This window comes from Coturnix japonica, chromosome 1 (assembly GCF_054131305.1).
Source record: "Coturnix japonica strain WE chromosome 1, WE-NBRP24, whole genome shotgun sequence".
Lineage (NCBI taxonomy): Eukaryota > Metazoa > Chordata > Aves > Galliformes > Phasianidae > Coturnix > Coturnix japonica.
Window position 1 is genome coordinate 75295400 of NC_140663.1, and position 22622 is coordinate 75318021.

At 43.7% G+C, this 22622-nt stretch overlaps 1 protein-coding gene and 1 long non-coding RNA gene across 5 annotated transcripts in view; both read right to left on the reverse strand.

The window, feature by feature from the left end:
- The window catches only part of GAP43 (growth associated protein 43), a 54203-nt gene extending 46719 nt beyond the window's left edge, over window positions 1–7484 (reverse strand). Inside the window, exon 1 of the mRNA XM_015875967.3 lies at window positions 7412–7484. Coding sequence (XP_015731453.2) covers window positions 7412–7441 — 30 coding nt within the window. The 5' untranslated portion in view covers window positions 7442–7484. The remainder of the gene's footprint in view (window positions 1–7411) is intronic.
- A 12052-nt stretch (window positions 7485–19536) lies between these two features.
- On the reverse strand, window positions 19537–22050 carry LOC116654056 (uncharacterized). 4 transcript variants are annotated; one of them, XR_014942322.1, is made up of 3 exons: window positions 21079–21120; window positions 20656–20874; window positions 19537–19732 (listed from the first exon to the last, which is right to left on the reverse strand). It is a non-coding gene; the product is annotated as an uncharacterized LOC116654056 (long non-coding RNA). The 4 variants fall into 4 exon arrangements; XR_014942321.1 differs by lacking the exon at window positions 21079–21120 and adding an exon at window positions 21947–22050 and having other exon boundaries at window positions 19538–19732; XR_004308920.2 differs by lacking the exon at window positions 21079–21120 and adding an exon at window positions 20975–21070 and having other exon boundaries at window positions 19539–19732; window positions 20656–20894.
- Between the last annotated feature and the right edge of the window lie 572 nt (window positions 22051–22622).

The following is a 22622-nucleotide window of genomic DNA, read 5'->3' on the forward strand; positions in this document are numbered from 1 at the left end:
TAGTCTACGGAAGTGTCCCTACTGAGCGCAAACCTTTGGGCCAGCTTGTTAAGCCCCTTTACATCAGTTCTCTTTTGTTCCATTTCCTCAAAGTTCTAGTACAGCCTTGCTCAAGTGGAGCAGGTGATGCTCTCCAGGCATCTGGAGCAGTGGACCCCATTTTTATATGAAACTAAATACCTGCAAGTTTTACTTCAGCAAACTGGCAAGTCACACTTGTTTCCTTAGTTCTGCCTTTCAAAACACAGATAATTTAAATTAAATACTTGTTAAGTCCACCACTGAAGAACTTATTCCTAAAGCTGTGGGTAAACAAAAGAGAAATGCATGGTACCATACTGCCCCAATATTCCCACCCTTGAGTACTTAACATTACACATTTATAAGGTCATTGGATACTACTGATAAAATAAATAGATTCTATTTGATATTGTGATGAACTGGGCGCCAATTGACAGGTCTTAATTATAAGAGTCATTGAAACGAAATCATTCTAATCATCATCAATTATCAGAAACTATCCCAAAGGATGAAAAACAGGAGTACCTGGGACTACAGTTTCACTCCTAGGAAATCATGAGATGAGAGGAATAAAACCAACTCTGGAGTCGGGTCCAGATCCAAACACACTCCTCCCACTGCTTAAATTTTAGGGACATTCAAACCAAGTGAGTAAGATTCCTTCAGAGTCTATTAGCTTTACTAATTACCAGCCTTCAGAGATACATGTCTCCTACATAGAAAATGTTTAAATATTATGAGATGTCCCGGTTTTCTATAAATATATACCATGATTATAGCTGGAATTAATTCAAGAAACTTCAGAAGTAAGATGAGTAATGAATGAGACTGACATTTATTGGTTATAATTTGAAAGAAGATAAGTACATCCTGGCTTCTTTTTCGAGGAATCAAAGCCAATCAGCCCTGGTGGGAGGAAAGCAATCTCTGGACACCCTCTCTTGATTAACAAGACAGCTAGAACATACCTTGACACCTAAGAGTGTCATTAGAAGCTGAGGGACGGGCCAAGTGGAAGCATGAACCATCAGGAAAGCAAGAACTGTCATACTAGCTTGTACTGTATGCACTGCTTCTATGGCAGCCATACTTTTCCCCATCTTCTTGCTGGGGTTGGGCAGTTTTTCACCTATGCTGATGACAATGAAATAGGTGAGAATGAACCACTCTGCTGTCTCTGCCTATAGGCATCCATCTTCTTCAACTGCAACACCTATCCAGGTGGAGGAGACCTAGGGATGCTACAAAAGCCAATTGGAAACACAAAAGAAGAACCCTTGTATTTTCTCTCAGCAGTTTCCCATACTAGAGCCAGGAGAGTGAAAAGTCCCCTGATGGCTGTAGAGGATGCTGCTGCCAGCAGGAGTCCCCAAGAAGCACAGACTAAGCACAGACTGGGTAGGTACCCAGCTGGAGAAGAGAAGTAGCAGCAGGAGGTCTGCATGGTCAAGGGAGCAGGAAGGAGGCAAGGAGAAGAACAGAAGAGACAAAACAAATAACAGGAGGACTCAGCAGGATCAACATGACTCCAAAAGCACGAATTCCTTTTTTTAAATGGAAAACAAATCAATATTTACATCAGTATTTCCACCCCACATACATTCAGTAAGCTGTGCTGGGTGGTGCATTGTGATGGTAGGAGATTAGCATACTGGTGAAAGGTAAGGGGAAGGTTAAGTTGTAGCCCTACTCTCAAGCTCTGGTTCTTCATGGTTAGAAATGAGTCTGGGGAGAAATTCAATGCTTTGTGTTAGAGGAACACAAGTGGCTAATGAAAATCCCAGCATGGGCTGAGATGTTTTACCTGTTTAAATCACCTTTCACCTGAAGGCATCTGAATCTGCTTTTTTTTTCTCCTACACGCTAATTATTTAGATTGCATTTTAAAGCAGCATCTTGCAGAGAAAGCCGTGATAGCCAGAAAAACTATGCCACCATCAAGTCAGAAAACAGGTTAATAGTGCTGTTAGGAACAGAAATCAGTTCTCCCCAAACACATTCCTGTATACTAAATACTGGCTTGTGGTGCTTGCGACCATGAAAAGCCATGGAGTTTTACACACACACTCAGCAAGTGATAGAGAGAGCCCTAAGGATATATAAACACCTTCTCCACATGAGGCCATCAGAACTCTGAGGTTACATGTTGCCTCCCAGCATGCTCAGGAGGATCTTCGAATTAAAGATGAAATGTCTGTGAATGGACTTTAGACTCTGACTTCGGACTTAAGTACCTGCTCCCAGGATACCTGCCCTGCTATTCTGGTATTTCCACTAGCCAGGCCCATTCATTTTTCACTCGGCACCCTTCTAGATGGCCAACCTCCTCTCACCAGCCCAGTATTACCCTGGATGGAGCTAATGGGCTGTGGTTGTTGCCTTACAGTTGGAAATTGGTTCTTCATAACTCAGATGCAGCCAGATGTGGACTGCTGCCTAATAACCTCCCTGAGACTTGCCAGCCTGAAGGCAAATGGGAAATGAAATGCACAGTGACTTCCAAAGGGCATCAGCACAGAGGGCTGCCATCAAATGGTTTCCCATCCTCAGGTGGCTCTAGCTTGGGCCTGTCACCAAAGCTTTCATTCATTCTCAGATCCAGATAAAGTCCTCCCTGTGTAGGGAGGAAGCCTGAGACAGTGGAACAGCAAGAGACAAGAGGGGAGTTATACAAAGGAAAAGATACAAGGGCCAGCAACACATGGACTGAGCAAATGGCAGTTAGTAATGTACCACCAGCACTAATGCACCTCTGGGAGTACGAGAGAACTCAGCTTATACATACTTGGTGTAAAAGCAAGCTTTTGCTTCATACTACCTCACCCAAAAGCCAAGGTAGTCCTTGGGTTATGGCTGCTGGTAACAACTCAGCATGTATGTTCTTGCTTTGTACAGACCAGGCTGATCCCACATATGCCCCACATTCTCTGCACACAAAGCCAACAAGTTGCCCGTGTGCCTAGGTGATAGGACAGTGAATACAAGCAGATGTACACATCCCTGATTTACATCACGCAAGTCTATCAGCCTTGGTGTGCATAAAGGACCAAGTTCACCTTCCCAGTAGCACAAGAAAGCTTTGCAGTATGGCAGGTGTCACAGTGGGGCATTCTCCCTCCATGCTGTCTCTGGGAAACAGGGAGTGAGAAATGCAATGCCTCTGTAGGGCAGCTCCTAGATCACAGAGTCCATGACAGCTGGCCTGAAATGAGAGCAGACTTCAGGAGGAATCTCTGTGCACTTTCATCTTCACATCAGCGAGAGCCATACAACAGCAGGAGAGCTCCCTCTCATACTGAGCCTTATGCTGGAGAAGACTCAAGTGTGCCAGGTCACAGCCTGTAGGCACCAGAGGTGCTGCCTGGCTGCATGAAGCTGGGGATTCCAACTCAGGAGCAAGTAGCAAAAAGCAATCTCAATCAACAGACTGGCATCTCTCCTATTAAGTGTTATGGCTGTCCTTCTCTCTCTGGCAACTCTGCATGCAATTATTTGCTGAGGAAGGGAGGGGCTTGTCTGTACCATTAAGAACTTTTACGTTACGTGATCGAGGAGAAATCAATGTCTCTAATTGTCAGCAATGGCAGAGGAGGAGGACGGGGTGATGGGAAGGGTGTTTCTCTGGAGACACACTTCTCAGGAGAAATCCCAGTGGTATTGTCCCAGGGAAAGAAATAGTAAGGACCTGAAGTAATTAAACTTCCAGGCAGCAATTGTTTACTGGAAGCAATACAGAAACGGCTCTGAGCCTCATAGAAAGGCGGGGCAGCGGCTTGACTCTCCCAGGGTGCAGATACCCCTGCTCTGAAATCAATGGCTGGAGGTGATTTACACCATGCTGGTGAGTGGAGAGAGGAGGGGTGTGGATGGCCCCTTTTCTTTCCTTTTCCTGTCCCTTCCTCTTCCTCCCTCCATCTCGGTGTTTAAAGGCATGACCATGCCTCACAAATTCGGAAGCATCCGCATCGTGCGACATAATCAAGTTATTCTAAATGAGATCTGAGACATTTTAATATCCTGAGGCCACACACCCTTAACTCCTCGTGCATCTTCCTCTCTCTCTTTTTCTCCATTTCCTCCTTCCTGCACACACCTCTGCAGTTCCTGGAATAACAAGACACCTCGCTGGCTGGCTGTAATTGCTAAAACACTCCCTAATGCTTTCTCTGATTGCATTAAGCGGCTTCTTCAGAGATACAACCCTGTTTATTCATGCTGCTCGTGTGGAAGGGGAAAGAAATGCAGACTGCCTCTCCCCCTCCCTCCTTTGATTCGATGGGTGTGGCAGGTTTAAACCTTTGCAGCCGCTGCTCGCCAGCACTGGGTGCGGAGCGGAGGACGGAGAGGGAGGGAAGCCGTCGGATATGGCTGGTGATGAATGAGACTCATCTCACCCACAAGTGGGAAACCTGCTTGCGGGTTATTGTTTAATCACTCATGCAATCCAATACTGAGCACATACCCCCATCACGCCCATCTGTTCCAGTATGTGGTGCATACAACACTCGCATTTCTAGACACCTATCTCACTACCCAGCCCTGCAAATTACTGACCGCATCTCTTGCCAGAAGGTTACATTCAATTTTTCAGACACAGCCCTTACGTTATGCCTCTTTTTAGCTGAATACTTTGCGGGTGCGGATTCAGAGGTGCAATTGGCTGCGGGCAGAAATGACAGCACCGAGCTATCTACATCCCTCATGGGCGTGCAGTCAGATACCTCACTCCTCACGTTGGCATTGCACCCACAAGAAAGAATCATCTGCAAACTGCAAGTGTGTGAACGCATTTGTCTTTGATGGGTGGGAGAACAGACGCATACAGGCGCACCTAGATGTAAATGTGAAGAGATTCCTTCCACACACAAGCCTGTAATTTCAACGTTTTGCTCTTCTGCTGCCAGAAAGGCGGGACACCAGGGGCTTCCCCCCAAAAATAATATGAGGTGAGCTGTCCTTATTTTGGGATGGAAGCTCTGATCTGTCCTGATCAAATCATTCCTTTTTTGTCCTTCCGTGAAAGATCTGGGTGGGGACAGAGGAAAAGCACAAGCTGAAAAGTGTGATCTTTTTCTTCTCCAAATTAAATATGTCTCTAATGTATCACCAGCATCACTGACCGCATTGCTATATTGCCAGTTCGGCAATTTCGGTGTGTATTCAGGTACAGGGATAGGAGCCGGGCTCCAAGCCCAGAAACATCCATGGAATATGCACAGGCAGGCACATTCAAGATATATGGCTGCATAACGATGAGAAAGCATGTGCAAATGAGAGTGTGTGCTGGTGCATATATGTGTAGTATGGTTGCGAGCGATCAGAGAGCATGGATGTGTGCTGCACATGCACGCGCAAAGGGGTGTGTACCATGCGGTGGATTAATGTACAGAGCAGGGGGAGAGGACCGCGTGTGATCCAGATACCTGCATACCATGCATTTCTTAATATGTTAGAACACAAAGTGATAGGAGTGGATGCACACAGATGTAAAGAACAGGCACGTTGCAATTTGAATCAGGAGTGTCAAATGCTCAACCTGTGAAAGTGTAGGCAAAATTATTCTCCAACAGCTTTTCTTTTCTGACTCCAGAGGACCCCAGTTCTACTTACTTTATCTTAAAATTTGCCATACACTTCTGCACTCTGCCTCTCTGTCTGCCTGCCTTTTCCTCCTCTGCTCTTTTCACCCCATATCTGCCAGCTGAATGTGCTCTGCTGGCTGGTTGCAGCGTGTTCCCCTCTCCCCCCAGCCATCGCCACCTCCCTCCAGATTTTAGCAAATGTATCATTAATTGCAGAGCATTTGAAACCTGCATGGGGAAAAACACAAGATGACGCAGGATCCCTTTCCACCCTGCTCGCCTGCCCCTCCCCACTATTCTACAAAATCACTCCTTCATCTGATAACACGCGTATATCCATTCAGAAATACACCTTTCCCTGCATTATTATTTTTTTTAAGCACTGCACTATTCTGTAGCATAGGAGCTTCTTGCATCAGTGTGCTAAGCTATGGCTCGAGAGCGCTGCAGTGCTATACTGTAAGGGATATGTCAATGTATGCATATATAAAGTAACCACTGTGGTTCCACACCCAGGGCTGAGTTGAGCTCTGCTCTCAGAACAAGGATCCAAGCTCTTTGTCACTACCTCTGAACCTGTAATTAGGGGAAGCTCCCCAGATGCCTCATAAAGGTATCTGGGGGCAGCTCTCGCCTCCAAGTTTTACATGAATAAATCCAAGATACTCCCAAGAAAGTCCAAGCAGCTCCATGAAAATAGGCTCTTTTAACAAGGCGCAGGTTTGGGTTTTCATACAAATTAAGAAGGGGGAAGGTGGGAATGAATTATATATCTTTGCTGTTGTTGTTCATTCAAAAATATCATTTTAGATACAAAAATTTCATCGCTGACAACCAGCCGCTACCTGAATTTCCTTATCAACCCTGATTTCCTGATAGGAAAAGCCAGGTGGAACCAGTGAAGAGAATGAACTGGTTTCCAACAGGTTCACACCATGAGCCTCTCTCATGCCACCCGAGTTCGGAGCCGGCAGAGGCGTGGTCCTCTGTCTCCTCACCAGCTGGTGCACAGTTGTCTAACTGGTTGTACTATGAAGGATACGGCAAAGAGGGTGCCTCTCCCCACTCCTGGCCAATGCTTTTGTTATTAATTAATTACACTTTTAATTATACCAAAGGTTGGAGGGGGAAGAAAAAAAAAAAAAAAAAAAAAGCTTCAAGTTAATTCCTGCTCGGATTGTTGTAAGACAAAAAAATTAATAAATGAATGCACCTGTCCTCCGAGCCACCTCACAGCACATGCCCGTAAAGCATCTCCCATTCATCAGAGCCAGGAGCAATAGAAAGCACTCTGACCAGGGATCAAGGCTCACCGGGCATCCTTTCTTTTCTTGGCATATGATGAAGAATCGCTTCCTTTATCTCCAAGGTAGAGCCAGATCTCATCACGCTTCCTGCCAGACTCCCCCCCCACACACCCCCCCACCCCACATCCACACCCTCAGAACCACCGAGAGAAAATCGCAGGCAATGCATCAGATCACAATTAAAGCAAAAAATAATAATACTAATAGTAGCGGGGAGACGCTGGTAGCTCCCCAAATGTGGACACAGGCCACCCCCCTCCCCACATCAGCAGCCCCGGAAAAGCAAAGCAGTCACGCTGAAGGGTGTGAAAAGAGCCTTCAGTCGCAAGATGCTAAAGAATTGCAAAAGAGACATCTGCTGAAAGCAGCTGAAATGTCCTCCCCCTTGCCCCAGCCCCTACCCAAGCCCCTCACACATGCGGGCAGACACACACCCCACGGGCGACCAAGAGCCTGGGAGATTTCTTAGCAGAAAAGAAATATAAAAATCTGCAGTTCTACCTGTTTTGTTCTTCTCATACAGCACAGCATGATCGTATTGTCCCCTTCCTTCCTTCTTCTTCCTTCCTTCTCCTCTCTCCTTTTCCTCTTCTCTCTCTTATCTCTCCCCCCCACCCTCTCCGCTCCCTCCCTCCCTCCCTCCCTCTCTCTCCTCTCTCGCACACGCACACACGCACACACGCACACACACCAGGGCAGCGAGCAGTGACTGGAAGGTCCACAGCCACCGCTCGTCGCACATGCACCCGCCGCCTCTCCCTATACCCTGCCCAGAATTGTTCCCCGGCTCTCCCCGACTCGTCCCCTCCCCGGCCCACCCCACGCCCAGCCCCGCAACCCCCCCCCCGCCCCAGGTCCCTTGGCCAGCCTCATGAATAATTAACATCTCCAATCTGGACCCAATTACCCGACGCCTTTTCCACTGTACAGAGACTACTGGGGAGAGGGGACGCGGCGGGAGCCCCCAGCCCCGCTCCCACCCGAGCCCCCGGCCGCGGTCGGGAGTGGGATTTATACGTGGAGGAGCACTGGGTGGGCACGGAGGGGAGACGAGGGAGCGGGGTTCTTGCTGCCACATGCAGTGTGCTTCATGCACAGGTGACGTGCCGTAGGTGGGAGCTGTCAGCTAAACGGGAGTCGGAAAATATGTTAAAATGGCTGTTAGAAGCCCCCCTCCCCCTCCCCTGCACACCCGCAAACATACATGCACACGCTGCCATCTCCATACGTGTAGGCATAACCCCCCGTGGCAATGTCCTGCTGCACACAACGGGACAGCTTTCTCTCTTGTCCCTTATGACCATCCTGTAGACTTTGCGTAGGCACGGAAAATGATACCCCTGCAACAGATTTATTATTATTTTTTGTTTAAATAGCACTACAGAAGACATCCGTCTCCCTTCTCTTATAGTTCTATGTTAATTTCCCCGCCTAAGTGATTTCTATATCCATTGATCGCAGCCAGCAAATTTCTGTAAACTGTGGTAAGGGAGATGATGTGCACATTCACACACAACCATCCCTATGCACGTGTGGGGGCAAAAATGTATGGGTCTGCATGCATGGGAGATGATGGCAATAAGCGAGTTGGAGTGAGCATTAATGCACACACACACCTCCAAGCACACGTCTTGAAAGTTTTAGCACGGTGTTTTCTAGGGATATATATGAGCAGGGTGGCTATATCTGTCATTGTGAAAAAATATTCCAGACAATGTTTAAAGCAAAGCGGGAGAATGTTGAGCATGTGAAAAAATATAAAAAGACTGCTGGATTTTCAGGATTTCATCTACCAAAATTCAAATTTATCTTATTTTATTTACTGTGTCTTGGAGGCGCAGTGCAATGCTGTTCTCTTTCATAGTACTAATGTCACTACATCAACTTCTCAGCTACGCCATCGAGTTACTCCTAATTTACTGCAACGTGAAACTGCTCACAAAAGAGAAGAAAGAAAGGCCTGGGTTATTAGTAAGTGTAAATATAACTAAATAGATTATGAATGCAAGCATTCACACACACACAAATAAATACAGACATAGATACAGTTTCTGGAATACCCCTCAGCGCAGACTCCTGCATAATCATATTCAGTTGCTATGACATCATTGCAATTCCCAGCACCCCATATTTTTTTAAGCAAAGTAAACAGCATTACAAAGAGAATCTATCTAGCTACATCTGTGTGTAGTTTAAGGGAAGTGCCTTTTAGAGTTAAACAGGTATAAATATTACTCCTGGATTTATGGTCTAGAATAGGGAAAAAATGGCACAGTAATGAGATGCAGAGAAGATACTAAACTGGGAAGAGTTGTGAGCACCAGCTGACAGCAAAGTAGACCAAAGGATTAAATAGCAAAAATTAGATTCATCTTCAGAAGACGTGTGCAGAGGGAAAGAAGGCAAACCATGAAATCATAAAAGAAGACAAGTGAAAAGTGGATCTGCAGAAAACAACTGGCATCAGATCAGAGGAAAGGATGTTGGTGGCATAAACCATTGCTGGCAAATCATGGCAATGAGAAACTAGGCAAAGAGAAGCAAGGCTATGGCATTTTGGAATATGCCTATGGGGCATGTGATCCTCTGCCCCAGCTTCAGGTGTTGCTGCGGCTCATCTTCACAACAAAATTAACATGTCATGAGTTCAGATCTATTTGCTACCCCACACAACACATGCCCTTGGACTATAGAACTCATCCAGTTCAAGCATGCACGTCTCTGAGAATATAACCCTGGACTCACTTTGGAGACAATGAAGAGGAATGGGAACTTGTAGGATGTGTTTCAGATCATCCTATAGCAGGAGCCTAAACTAGGTCAGATGAATCACACTTCAGAAGTGTTTTAGAAGCTCATGTTCTTCCCACTGAAAAGGCCTTTTTAGGGAACCTCCCTGCTGTAGGGAGCCCTGGTGAGGAAAGCCTGCCTGGCCCCCACTTTTCCCAGACACCCACTCAGACATGGAGCAGGCTGGCAGCTGAATGACTGCGTGAGTACAGCCAGTGAAAGTGAATCCAATGTCCTGTATTCATCTGGGGTTGCTGCTCACTCCCTGAAGCCAGAGCCAAAGACAGATCTTTGCTTCACATCCAGCCCCATGGGCACTCAACACTCGCCCACTGCAAACCACTTCTGTCACGAAGTCAAAAGTTTTTAATGGCTTTGCTGTGCATGTGGAGTTAGTGGTGGTCAGCCAGCCCACTGTAGAGTCCCATTTGAGTTCCCTCTAATTTAATCTTCTCATGTAGAAGAGCCAGATACTGAAACCTGAGTTACCAGCTATTTTAGTTCCGGACACCTTTAAAAATCAGGACCCCTAAAGTACTTTTAAAAGTGGTGCCTTACATTCTTTACCCAGTTGCGTGATTTTGACAATGATACGTTTGATGATTATGTGTTTGATAATTGTATGTGAGGAGGCTAAGGGGAAGTATCATGGTGACGGAGGGGCAGTGCTGAGCTCTGCTCTCTGTGTTAGCAACAGCCATTTTGGCTATGTCATCACTTCAACTTGTAGGGCAAGTTATCTGATTGCCATATAGAAGGAAAAAGAAGGGTGAGTCTACAGCACTTAAAGAGAAGCTGAAGAGAATGAGGAATCTGAGTATGAAGTTAAATACACACACTTTAGCCAAGGTATCATTAAATATCAGAATCAAAACTCAAGAAAAGAAGGAGAGGTGAATCTCCATTTCTCAGCATCACTAAGTCAAGATAGGATGCTTTCATGCAAATGACACTTTTGTCTTTCCACTGTACTGCCAATGCTGTCTCATTCCCCACTACTTCAGAGTTTCTGGATAACACTGCACTATGCAGTGCAGACATGCCCTGGAAGGCTCTTTTGACCTTGGCTTTTGAGCCTACATAAGTAAAAAGAAGAGCAGTTCCAGAGAACAACATGAACAGGGAACTGGGAAAGAGGGATGGCTGGAAGGTGTGAACAATGGGTATAGAATTTAAATGCTTCATCTGTGAGATTCGACTAAGTGACACCTGAGGAGGTGGAGAAGCGTGGTATTTTCAAAAGCTGTAAGCCTCAAGAAGGGAAAGGAATCATTGGGAGTGATATATAGCCTACTGTTCGGTGTGTGCTTCACGTCCCTCCTCTGTGAAGGAAGGCTTGGTTAATGTAAAATAATTATTAATTCTTTAATTCAAAGCCATGTTTTCAGTTTAAAAGACTCCAGATAATTTCAAAGTAATGGCACATATCGGTGGTTGTTGCAACATAGGGTGAAGGGAACTGAGAAATACAAACCAGTGCTGTTTCCCTGTTGACTTTTCTTGCAAGGTTGATCAGTGCCTGAAGTTACCCCAATAGCGGATGGTCCATACTGGCTCAAAGAACGATCTTCAGCTGCAAATGTAGGTGCTATAGTAACAGATCATCTTCCGTTTTGGTTTAAAGAATCACCTGGTTTGAACCAGTTTCTGCGACTATCATCAGGCTGATCCCCTGGCCAGATGAAGTTAAATAAAAGCAAGTTAAAGAAAGACAATTTGCCCATAGGAGCCAGCCTAGTGGTAAGCAAGCTAAGCTGAAGAGGCGTCTTTTCAAGAGAAGCACTGTGAAAGTCCTGTTACCAAGGATATTTAAAGCTTCAGTATAAACAGAACTGAAGTGAACGACTTGCTTTCATTGCGAGATAGATTGGATTTTCTCTTTATTCATATGTTCCACATATAGTGGTAGCCTTGCCTTTTGTTAGCCAAATTTCATGCTGAAGGGAAAAAAGCCAATTTTACAAAGATTTTTTAGGATCCTCATTTGAATAGGCATTCCTGAAAATCCCTCTGTTGGCCCATTTGCATTTTTAGTGTCCTCAGGAGCTATCCGACTCTGGTCTCACTTGGCCTCACTTTCAGTCATCTGAAGTCTATTGACACAAAATAGTATAGCGTAACACTACCAGCAAACTCCTTTTTTAGCCTGATTTAGATACATTCAGGAATCTCCCTGGGGGAGTGTGGTTTCCAGTATAAGGATTACTTATGCTACCTTAGGTTCCAGTTAATCCTGAGTTTAAAAGTTAAAAAAGGAGAGCCTATTTTATTTTGACAAGACTGTCCGTGTTCATCAAGTTGAAATAAATGGCTTTAAAACCCTGATCTGGAATGCTTCCAAAAATGCCAGTCCAGGAATGCTCTGTTTCATTCATTGTCTTTAACAACTGCTTGGTAGCTCATCCTCTGCAACTGTGAATGTAGGTGACGTTAGTAACTGCTGCCAACTCACAGGTGTTCTGCATTTATTCCCAGTGAATTCCACTTTTCTTCCCATACCTGCACAGCTGGTTCACAGTACTGAAAACACTTTACAATTGGAAACATAATATGAAATGGCCTCAAAAATGTCCTTTTTTTATTATTAGAGAAAAAAAACGTGTTTTCTGTAACTTGTGTGGCTTATTCAATATCTGGATGGAACCAAGAGTAGAAAGATTTTAACGTGCACAAAGAATGGTCCTCACAACTGCCAGGTCATTATTAATTATTGCTGAGCTTGAGAATCATAAAAAAACCTAATAATAAATGCAAACACAATAGTTAAATACCAGAACAGCTTAATGTTGAATATCATAACTCTTCAATAAAATGAAATCTCATCTGTTTATCTGTCAACAAGTAAAATGTCGTCATGGAGAGCAGTCAGCCTATCCTCTATTATTCTCTCTGTAGTTACAGTCTGCCATAGGAGAACATGATACTTTACAAGCCAAACCAAATATGTGGCAGGATGATACAGGAGGCCATTTCTTCTCCAGGGACCTTTCAGTCTTCCTGTTGGGTCCACACAGCAGTCCCTTCTGCTGTACCACAGACTCAGCAAATGAATCTAAATCTTCCCTTCTTTAGTTTAAAACCATTCTCCCTTGCCCTATCACTATCTACCTGCGTAAAAATTTGATTTCCCTCGTGGTTATAAACTCTCTTGAAATACTGGAAGGCTGCAATGAGGTCTCCTCGCAGCCTTCACTTTTTCAGGATGAAGAAGCCCAGTTCCTTCAGCCTATCTTCGTAAAGGAAGTGCTCCAGCCCTTGGATTACCTTCATGGTCCTGCTCTGGACCCTCTCCAAAAGCTCCACATCTTTCCTCTGTTCAGAGCCCCAGACTTGGATGCAGTATTCCAGCTGGGAGCTCATGAGGGCAGAGTAGAGGGAGAATAACCACCTCCCTCACCCTGCTGGCCACCTCTCTTCTGATTTGAACCCAGGATGACACTGGCATTCTGGGCTGCAAGTACATAATGCTGATCTATGTTACATTTTTTATCAACAATAGCCTCTATGTCCTTCTCAGCAGGGCTACTCTCAACAAATTCTTCTCCGAGTTTGTATACATATTTGGGATCACCTCAACCCAAGTGCAAAACCTTGCACTTTGCTTTGCTGAACCTCAATAGGTTTACAAGAGCCCATCTTTTGTGTGTTTATTAACGTCCCTCTGGATGGCATCCCTTCCTTCTGCTATATCAACCACACCACTTAGCTTGCTGTCATCAGCAAACTTAAAAATGAGCTCAATCCCATCGTCTGTGTCATTTATTAAGATGTTAAAGAGTACCAGCCCCAAGATAGACCCCTGGAGGATACCGCTCATAACCAGTCTCCACCTGAACATAGAGCAACATAGATCGCAACCCTCTGGCTGCAACCTTCCAACCAATTCCTTACCCACTGAATCATCCATCCTTCAAATTCATCTCTCTCTAATATAGATAAAAGGATGTGGTGGGGGACCATGTCAAAGGCCTTGCAGAAATCCAGGTAGATGGCATCAGTTGCCTTCTCTTTGTCCAGTGATGCTGTCACTCCATCATAGAAGGCTACCAGACTGTACCAGACTCTAAGTCATGACCTTCCTTTGATGAAGCCATGCTGGGTGTCTCATATCCCCTGTTCATCTCTCATGTGCTTTACAGTGTGAGGGAGTTTGCTCCCCCAGTTCCCACCTAGACATTCAGGTTCAGGGATGTGGGGTTCAGGGATGTGAGAATCCTGGCTTCCAGTAAAAACTGAGGCAAAGAACTCGTTGAGTACCTCAGCCTTCTCTGTATCTGTTATAGCCCAATCCTGTAATGTCATGGCTAAGTTGCTGACAGCATCCAGGCTGGTCACCTTACAGTGTCATGCAAGGGATATCCACAATGCTCCCTGCTTCTGGGTGTGATGGGACTGAGACAGAGGCATGCACTGAGATGTGAGTCCTGCTCTAACTTCATAGTGCAAGCAAAGTAGAGGATTCTATCCCAGTGCTGTTTCACTCCCTTCTTGACTTCTTCATTGATACACTGCCATTCCCTTAACGCTGCAGTGCTGCATGTGGGAGCTGCATCCAATAGATCAGATTTTACTTAACTTTCAGACCTTTAGGATTAAGAATATTTTAGTGAATGACTGTGGCCATGCTTCAGTCACAGACATGTGATGACCAGGCCATGTATTGACCAGGATCATAGCAGCAGGCTCCACAAACCACAGAGAGGGTTTTTAAAAGAGCGTTTGTAGTGTGAGGTGCTGGACTGAACTGATATTTTCACCTATCCAGAGTTAGACAAGGAGATAGTAAAACAGGAGAAATCTATCAGGAATTAAATAGCCAGGAAGACTGTAAACATCCACATGGGTAGAATCACTGCAGCTCTTTTGGAAATAAAGGCTGAAGCATTTTTAACATCCACCTTAAGACCCTAAAAAGCAGCTCTCTTCGTCTTGACTTCATTCAGGTTGAACACAAGATATAGAAAGAGGAAAGTCCATATCCCTCAATTTGTCCAGCAGGCATGGCACATGCAGAGGGTTTGTTCCCTTGCAGTGAGCTCCACAGCACAAACCTCACTGCATTCAATTAATTTAGAAGAGTCCCTTATCCAAAATGCTGAGTGCAGGGCTTGGTCAGCCAACTGGTGTGTAGTTGGGCCTTATCATATCCTGATGTGTTAAGAGTTCCCAAAAAGTAGAGTCCTGCTTGAAGCCACCAAGTGATTTTTATGAAATCCAGCATCAGACCTATATGAATTGCACGTAGGAATTGTGACACTGTGCTCAGTGGATTGTGACACTCTTATAGGATAAAAGTGCTCAGTTTGGTCTATAAAATCATCAGTATTAGAGAACGGAAATTCCCAGTTAAGAATTCCACAGCTCAGCTTCCTCATCACCTCATTCCAATGGCATCAGAGCTCTGCCTTGGCATGTGTGTGCATTAAAAAAGATTTATCTTACACTGACAGGGCACAGTAGTGCCCTGGTATAGCAATTATTGTTTGCTTTCCAGGATCCCACTGTTAGCCAAAGGAATTCACCCCGGAGGGCAGGAAACACAGATGGAATTTTATTAAGAGTCCAGGACTGTGCAGGCAGGAATCCAAACCTGCTGCCCTGTGGATGGAAACTGTGTTGCAGGGAAAGGCCCTGGTTTAGCTCAGCTCCACTGGACACAGAGCCATGTTTCTGGAGCCTGTCTTACTGAAGATTTAGAAGCAGCTCCAAGCATAACAGTGAATTTTCTTACTGTGTAAATCCGGGGGATTAGCTCCTTCCACAAGTGATTCTGGTGGCAAGGAGAAAGAGAAGCATTCTAGGGTGAGGCAGCTTAATCTCCCAGGCTGCCATACAGTCCTCCTCACTACTTGACAGAACTGTGTTATACAACATTAGTGGCATAGCATGTGCCTAGTGCTGTGACACACTAGAGGACTTAGTCCTGCTTCATTCCTGCTTCATCCTATTCTTTTCCCTACAATGTGTGTTCACAGTTCACCCAGGCTTTCCCAACTTCCTGGAGTAGTTGCCATCCACAGCTGCCAGTCCTCTCTATCCAGTAGGTGAGACACAATGAGACATGGGCTGAGGCCAGAGGGTGGGAAATACTAGCCTGAAAAAGGCAATGAGAAGGAGCAAGTGAGATGACAAGGACCTGCATCCAAGTGAACAGGGATTTTTATGGAACAAAATAGCACAGAAAATGCAGTACTCAATGGAGGTGGAAAGGTCTCCTTCAGCTTGAGGGAGAAAGGAGGAGAAAAGAATTCATCTACCACCTACATCAGAGAAGACAGGTGTGCTGATCCTGATGATCTTCTCATGTGTGTTCATCTCAGCAGGGAAAAGTTAAATTTTATTTTATTACTGTGTGCTGTAAAGTATGAGAGGTAATTCTACCCTAATTTATTCAGCAGAGAGGAGGAAAAGGTTCATTCTCTGTTTGTTATGAAAGCTAAGCCCAGGTATGAACAATGTTCTGTAGTAAATGACAGAGAGTTTGAAAATCTTATCTGTATCATATGATCATATATTGAAAGGTTCTATTGTTAAGGAAAGATACAAGGGAATACAATGTCAGCTGCTTCAGGAACTGTAATTCTGAGCTTCCTCAATTTTAGAGTTCTCTACAAGTCAGGAATCTGTGTTTTCTCAGCATAGCTTTTTGCATGCTGCTTCCTTGGTACTTTCTAAACTGGAAATGAGTGTAACATTGAAAAAGCCAACTTTATATGTCCTGCTTTCTCAAACTTAGTGACAGCATAAAGATAAGACTTGAATGGCCTTCCATTCAAAAACAATCCTGAGTTCAGTCAGAAACTTTAATTGTTACTAACCCCTTCTTAAAGATAAAGGCTAAAAAAAGAAATGATCAGAGAAAATGAAACACCACAGGCAACACCAAGAAAAAAAGAGGAAAATATGCTACATTGTCAGGTAATCTCCATTAAACAACACACTCCAGCTTAGCTGTTAGCCACTAACACTGAACAGAGTGCAGCATGGTCATTTTCAGTCTTGTATTAAACTCCAGCAGATACTGAGAAACGGTTTGAGGCACTGTGATGCCCTCTAGGTCTTCCAACCTTCCTTCAACGACAGGGAATTAATAAACCAAGGCTGAACCCAATAGAGAAAGGGAAGTTGCTGAAAGACATTGCTCATTTAGCACTGTTGCCTGAAAGCCAGCAAAGGTTATTAATTCTTAGACCTTTGGCAAGTACTGCCACCTTCTATGTTTATTCATCCAAGAAATCAAATGGTCTCCCAAGGGTTGTTTAGCTACTGTCTCATTTAATCTTCATCATACTTTGACTACTAAAAATATTAGGACTGTGCTGAATCTACCTTTTTACCATCTCGTCAAACTCCTGCAGTCTCCTATTAGGCCTTCCTCACACACAGTTCAACCTCACTGACCTGAAATTTGTCTTGCTATTTCCCAGGAAATCTAAGGGAAATCTACACCTATTCATGTAAGCACACTGGTCTCTCTTCCCCCCAGAAAACTAGAGGATGATTTTGTACTTTGAAAACGTAAGACATACTCAGCACTGGACTACAACTCTATTCCTCAACATGTAAAAAATTTAGGAAGCATTTGTTTTATCTGTGTTGATCTTACAACTGATTTCAAATCCTATCTTTCCTGTCACTTCCTTTAACTCATGCAACAGATTGTATGAGACTTCCTGCCTGTCTCACAACATTAAAGTCATCTACATATCAAAGAAATTAGTGCGGGACATGTAATTTCACCTAATTCTGAGAATTTCACAGCAGTTTTTGCAAATATATTATTAAAAACCATAAGAGATGGTAAACCTTTCTGCCCTCTCCTGCAGTGTCACTAAGTGGAACAGATTCTACTCTGTAGTCACCACTTTTTGAACCACAAAATCCAAAATTGTTCTACCTTAATAACTTTATTGAGGTTTTTAAACTCTTTATTTACATCCAGTGCAATCATGTATTTTTGTAAAATCTATGCGATTGTGCTAGTCATTATCTCATGTCTTTTCAATTTCTTTTGATTTGCTGGATCTGCTGTGAATTACTTCTCAAATACTTATTCTTTCTTCCAAGGGATTAAATCCATAGAAGGATCAAAGGTAGGATTCTGCAGACTGACAAAAAAGCTTTGATAAACATTAGTTTGCCTGCCTTTTCCAAATGTGGATGCAGAACCACTCACTCTCATTTTTTATAAAATTTCTTTGCAACATCCCATTGAATACAACCTATCGATCTCATCCTTGACTTTGAGAACACATCTTTCTGTTCTCCATCACCCAGTCTGGAGCCTAACAGAATCTGTTGCTTTATTCTGACCCCGGTGCTCAACTGCCCTTTGCATTTCTTCCAGTTTTGGTTCTTTCACCAATGCTTCAGTTCTTTGAAAGGTAACAAGCTAACAAACTTAAGTAAAGCTCCAGGTAAAGCAAAACCACCTCCTTTCATTCTGACAATGTAGAATGCCAGCATTTTGGGTACGTGTCTTTGCTAATGTAGTGCATTTTTCATATAATTTGCTCCATTGGTAGGTTTCCAAATCACTACAGCATTTCAGACTCGTCAGAAGCCATTTCTACATCAGCTGGCTGAAAACATATTTCTTCTGCAATTTCTGGACTTCTCAACTGTTACTGGGCAGCAATATTAAAGCAAATGTTGTGTTGTATGGTTCATTTAACCAATGGCGTTTGTGATGCCTGTGGTGCAAAGGACCGTTTTGAGCTGCAGCAATATTAGGAATAACAACGATTTTCTAGGCTCTCCCATTCAGCAGGAAGAAGTTGCACAGCCATGCAAGTAAATTATAGGCTTATCATTCCTCATCAAGCATCAGCACTGACATTCAGCAGAATCCACGTGTCCTTGTATCAAGACCATACAAAAGTAGTAGTTTGAACTGTATCGTGTGTTTGTGCTTCTCCTTATTTATTGCCCCTGCTCTGTAACTTTGCTGCATGGTTATTCAACAGTTGCCCTTTGAATAAGAAGCAAGTGGCACAGCGATGATTAGAAGTCAAGGCTGTAGAAAAGAGCAACACAGGAAGCAGTTGTGTAGGGCTTATTATAAAGGGCAACTAACTGATTCATCCATGCCCTCCCAAGCAAACCGTGCCATATAAATGCTATTTTGAAATTAGCATTGTGGTATAAGAAGGATTAGTTGCCAATGATATGCTTGCTTGAAGTGTGAATATGTAATGTCTTCTCTCCCTAAAGAAAGACAATTTTTTCCCCCTCTGACTGCATGGTTTCAACTCAATTTACGATGTGTGCCCCAAGGCCATTTTTGCAGCCAATTCTAATTTAAGAGAATTAGCAGGATTTTCATTCTCTAGCATTGGACTAGCATTCTGGCTCTGACTCGTGCTGAATATTGGAAAAAGAAGGCAAAAGAAATGTTATAACCCAGCATAACAAGATACTGCCATAGGAAATGATAGGAACCAGAGTTGCTGCCTTTTGGAGGTCTTGCAAGGAAAAACAGCAGATTTGCCAGGCTACAGATTGCTGTGTTAGCATGCAGTGAGGTTGAAAGAGCATATGGCAGAAATGGCTGCCTGGCTGTGGTTCACCTATTGCCAGCCCCGTCACTCAGGGCTGTGAAGACAAGATAAAGGTTTATTTTAGTGCCCTAACAGCTGACAGGAACTTGTTGTATTGCAGAAGCTGCTGAATCTCAGTCAGGAAGAAGGACAGGCAGGGAAGTGAAGTCAAAAGCAATCATGTACTTCGTGTGTGCCAGTCTAATCTCCTGGGGGCAAAAGATAGGGTGAGAACTCTTGTGTATTCTGTGTGTATGGCACATTCCACAAAAGGGTGCTAACAAATGCAAAAGGCAGTCAGCAAAGGAAGGAGCTAGAAGAATCTGAACTTTAGTTTATGTTGTACTCACTTTTCAAGTATAATGGAGAAAACTATTGCTCTTGTGCATGAGGTAAGCTGATCTGTCTGTACAAAATGGGGAGGAACTTCAGCCAGCAAGATGTTCCTTGTAATGCAATACTCCAGATAAGTTACCACAGTTCTGGACATCATCTGAGATTAGAAGGATCAGCAGAAAGAAGCGGTTGTGGTTTTTTTAGGGAGAATTTTGAGTCTTCCTACAAAATCAGTAAAGATTTGTAGACTGAGGAAAAAAAAACCCACACATACACACACAAAAAACATGGCACTGTTTAGATTAAAACTATCTGCAGAGATTAAATACTTTGTTAAAAGGATGTAACTGAAAAAAAAAATAATAATCCCACAGTTATGCCGTAGTTGTTGAGGATGCTCCCCCTGTCTCACCCCACATCTTCCTCTGTTTAGTTTAGACACATGATTTTAGATACATTCCCTCTAATGTCACCGAATCACAGCATTGCATGGATTGGAAGGGACCTCAAGAAAACATCAAGTCCAACTCTCCCTAGTTCCCTAGGTTCCTTAGTTGCTCCTGTCTTTACTGTTAATACCAACTTTTATGTTCATTACATAATGCTTTTTAAGCTAGGATACTGCTATGCTACTACTTCCAGTGAGCATACAGCTTTTTTCCCAACCAAAGTTCTTGAATGATGTTCTGCATCCTATCATACCTATAGGGTCCTAGTTCCTTGCAGCAAGAGGCATCTATTAAACAGCATCAGGTACAATGCCAAACAAACTGCAGCAGTTAGGTAGATGTGTCAGCTTTTTTCATGTTTTAATACAAGTCCAAATAAAAAGAAAAGTTGGACCTGTATTTCAGTAACAGTCAGGAATAAACTCTGGGTTCAGATTCAATAAGTAAGGCATTTGAGTCAGATTTATGTGCTTGCTTTGGAACATAACGTCCCTAAAACAGAGCCTGAATTTACTCCTGTTCATTGACATAATGTGTCAATGACACATCTTAACATGCCTCTGGTGTCTGATTGTTCCTTGTGTTTCCTCCCGCTTCACATAATAAAACACCTTTTAAACAAGCACCTTACCATTTTGGAGCTGAATAATCTCAGTCTGTGCCTCAACTGCTGAAGGAGTGTCGTAAAGAAGGCAAAAGAAATCTGCCAGCATGGCTGCGAGAGAAGCTTATCTTGCCTTGGCTGGGTTCACTTTGGTTTCCCTCTTCAGCTTCTTTCCGTCAATCGCCGTACTAATGTATCCCCAAAGGTGCTGATCCCAGAACAATATGCTACAAAGATGATTACAGTCTAAAAAAGAAAAGAAAACCCTGTCACCATGGATGTTGTAGGTTTCAGCTTTTCACATTTAATCCTTTAATTGGTCTTTCTGGCAAGAAGAATTTGATACTTGGCTTTACTGCTGCATGGATGAGCTCTATTGCAAATCCCATTGGGATGAAGTTACAGTCATTTGGCAGTAAGAAGATCCTTAGCAACTTCTCAAAAGCCTACCCAGAGGGTTCCTTGTTGACATCAGAGTTTCTGTGTGATGTCATAAAGCCTCCTAGGAAACAAAAAAATAGCTGTAGAACCTTTGAGTATCTGATGAGACTGTGGCCAGCCCTTATTCTGCCACTGTGTGTATCAAGAGCTACCCTAAAGGAGAGTTTGGGTCTTGGCTTATAGCCAAGACACTGGTGAATGCAGAATACAGAGCAACAGCTGAACAGGCTGTATGCACAGTGAAAACAAATACTGTAAAGATACTGAGTGTGTAGGAGAAAAAAAAGAGAGGTGTTTGGAGGGGTCTAATCTATATATCTTTACAGTTTGCTATTGTTTTCTGAACAGTTCCATAGGCTACCTGCCTGCTGTTAGGCAGATCCAAACAAAGGCTGAGTAATCTGAATAACAGACTCTTTGGAAGAGAACGTTACATCTTATGGGAGCACACAGGTAAGGTGCCTTGGAATCTCTCATGCCCCAGGTCAAGGGCAAATAGCAGCTTCTTCGAATTCCAAATGAGCAGCTTTTGAGGTAATAAAGAGAGAAACTACTCAGTTTAGAATACGATGAAACTTAGGAACCCTGATCCACATCCTGTTCATTAACACTGGTAACTCTTTCTTCTCAAAGTGAAGGGGAATGACTTAAGTCATTGTAAACAAGTGCCTCTTCAACACAGGAGTATGGTTTACTGTAAGTTTCAGAGTTGCTGAATTAAAACCTGAAGATTTGAACCTAAAAGCCCCTCAAGTCAGACAATTTTTTGCTGATGTAACTAATGAGGTATCTGGATCTTACGACCCATTGTCGTGGCATATATGCAATGAAAAAAAGAGCAGATTAGCAGCTATCAAGCTAAAAATAAAAGCATCACCTCAGATGTTGGGCCTACTGTGCTTATTACAAAGGGTGGGGTAGGACTGGTAGAGCTGTGAGTCCATCGTGGATGTCACCATGGCACACCCACGCCAACATCTCCACGGAGACACAGCACATTTCTAGCTCCTGCATCACCAACTTGTTGCCAAGGAAACAAGAGGATGCAAAAAAAAAAAAAAAAAAAAAAAAAAAGGAAAAAAAAAAATCTCAATGACATTCAATTTTGAGACAGTGAAGAAACCTCTGAAAGGGATTTTTAAAGTGCCTGAGAAGGAAATGGAAATTGGGCTTCTAATTACAGATTCTCAACCAACTCCTTTTTATTCTCTGGTTATTCTGCCTGCGCACGTCACTGTCTTCCTGCCATTCTCTGTCTACAGAGGTACGAATGCCAGACATCAGTGAAAAGAGAATCAAAAAGAGCTTTCCTGGAGTGAAGGAGGAGATGAGGGAGGGAGAGCGGGGGAGAAGGTTACTCAGTACAAGCAACAGTGGAGATTCCAGAACTCAGGGAAAGGTGGTGGACAGAAGCTGCAGGAAGGGAAATGTGGAAGAAAGGCAGAATGGGAGCAAAGGTTTATGTGAGAAGAGGATGTATGCAGTTGGCAGGAGAGGGTGTACACATGCATCTCTATTACCCAAATGCATCTGTATTTGTATGTATGCAGCTG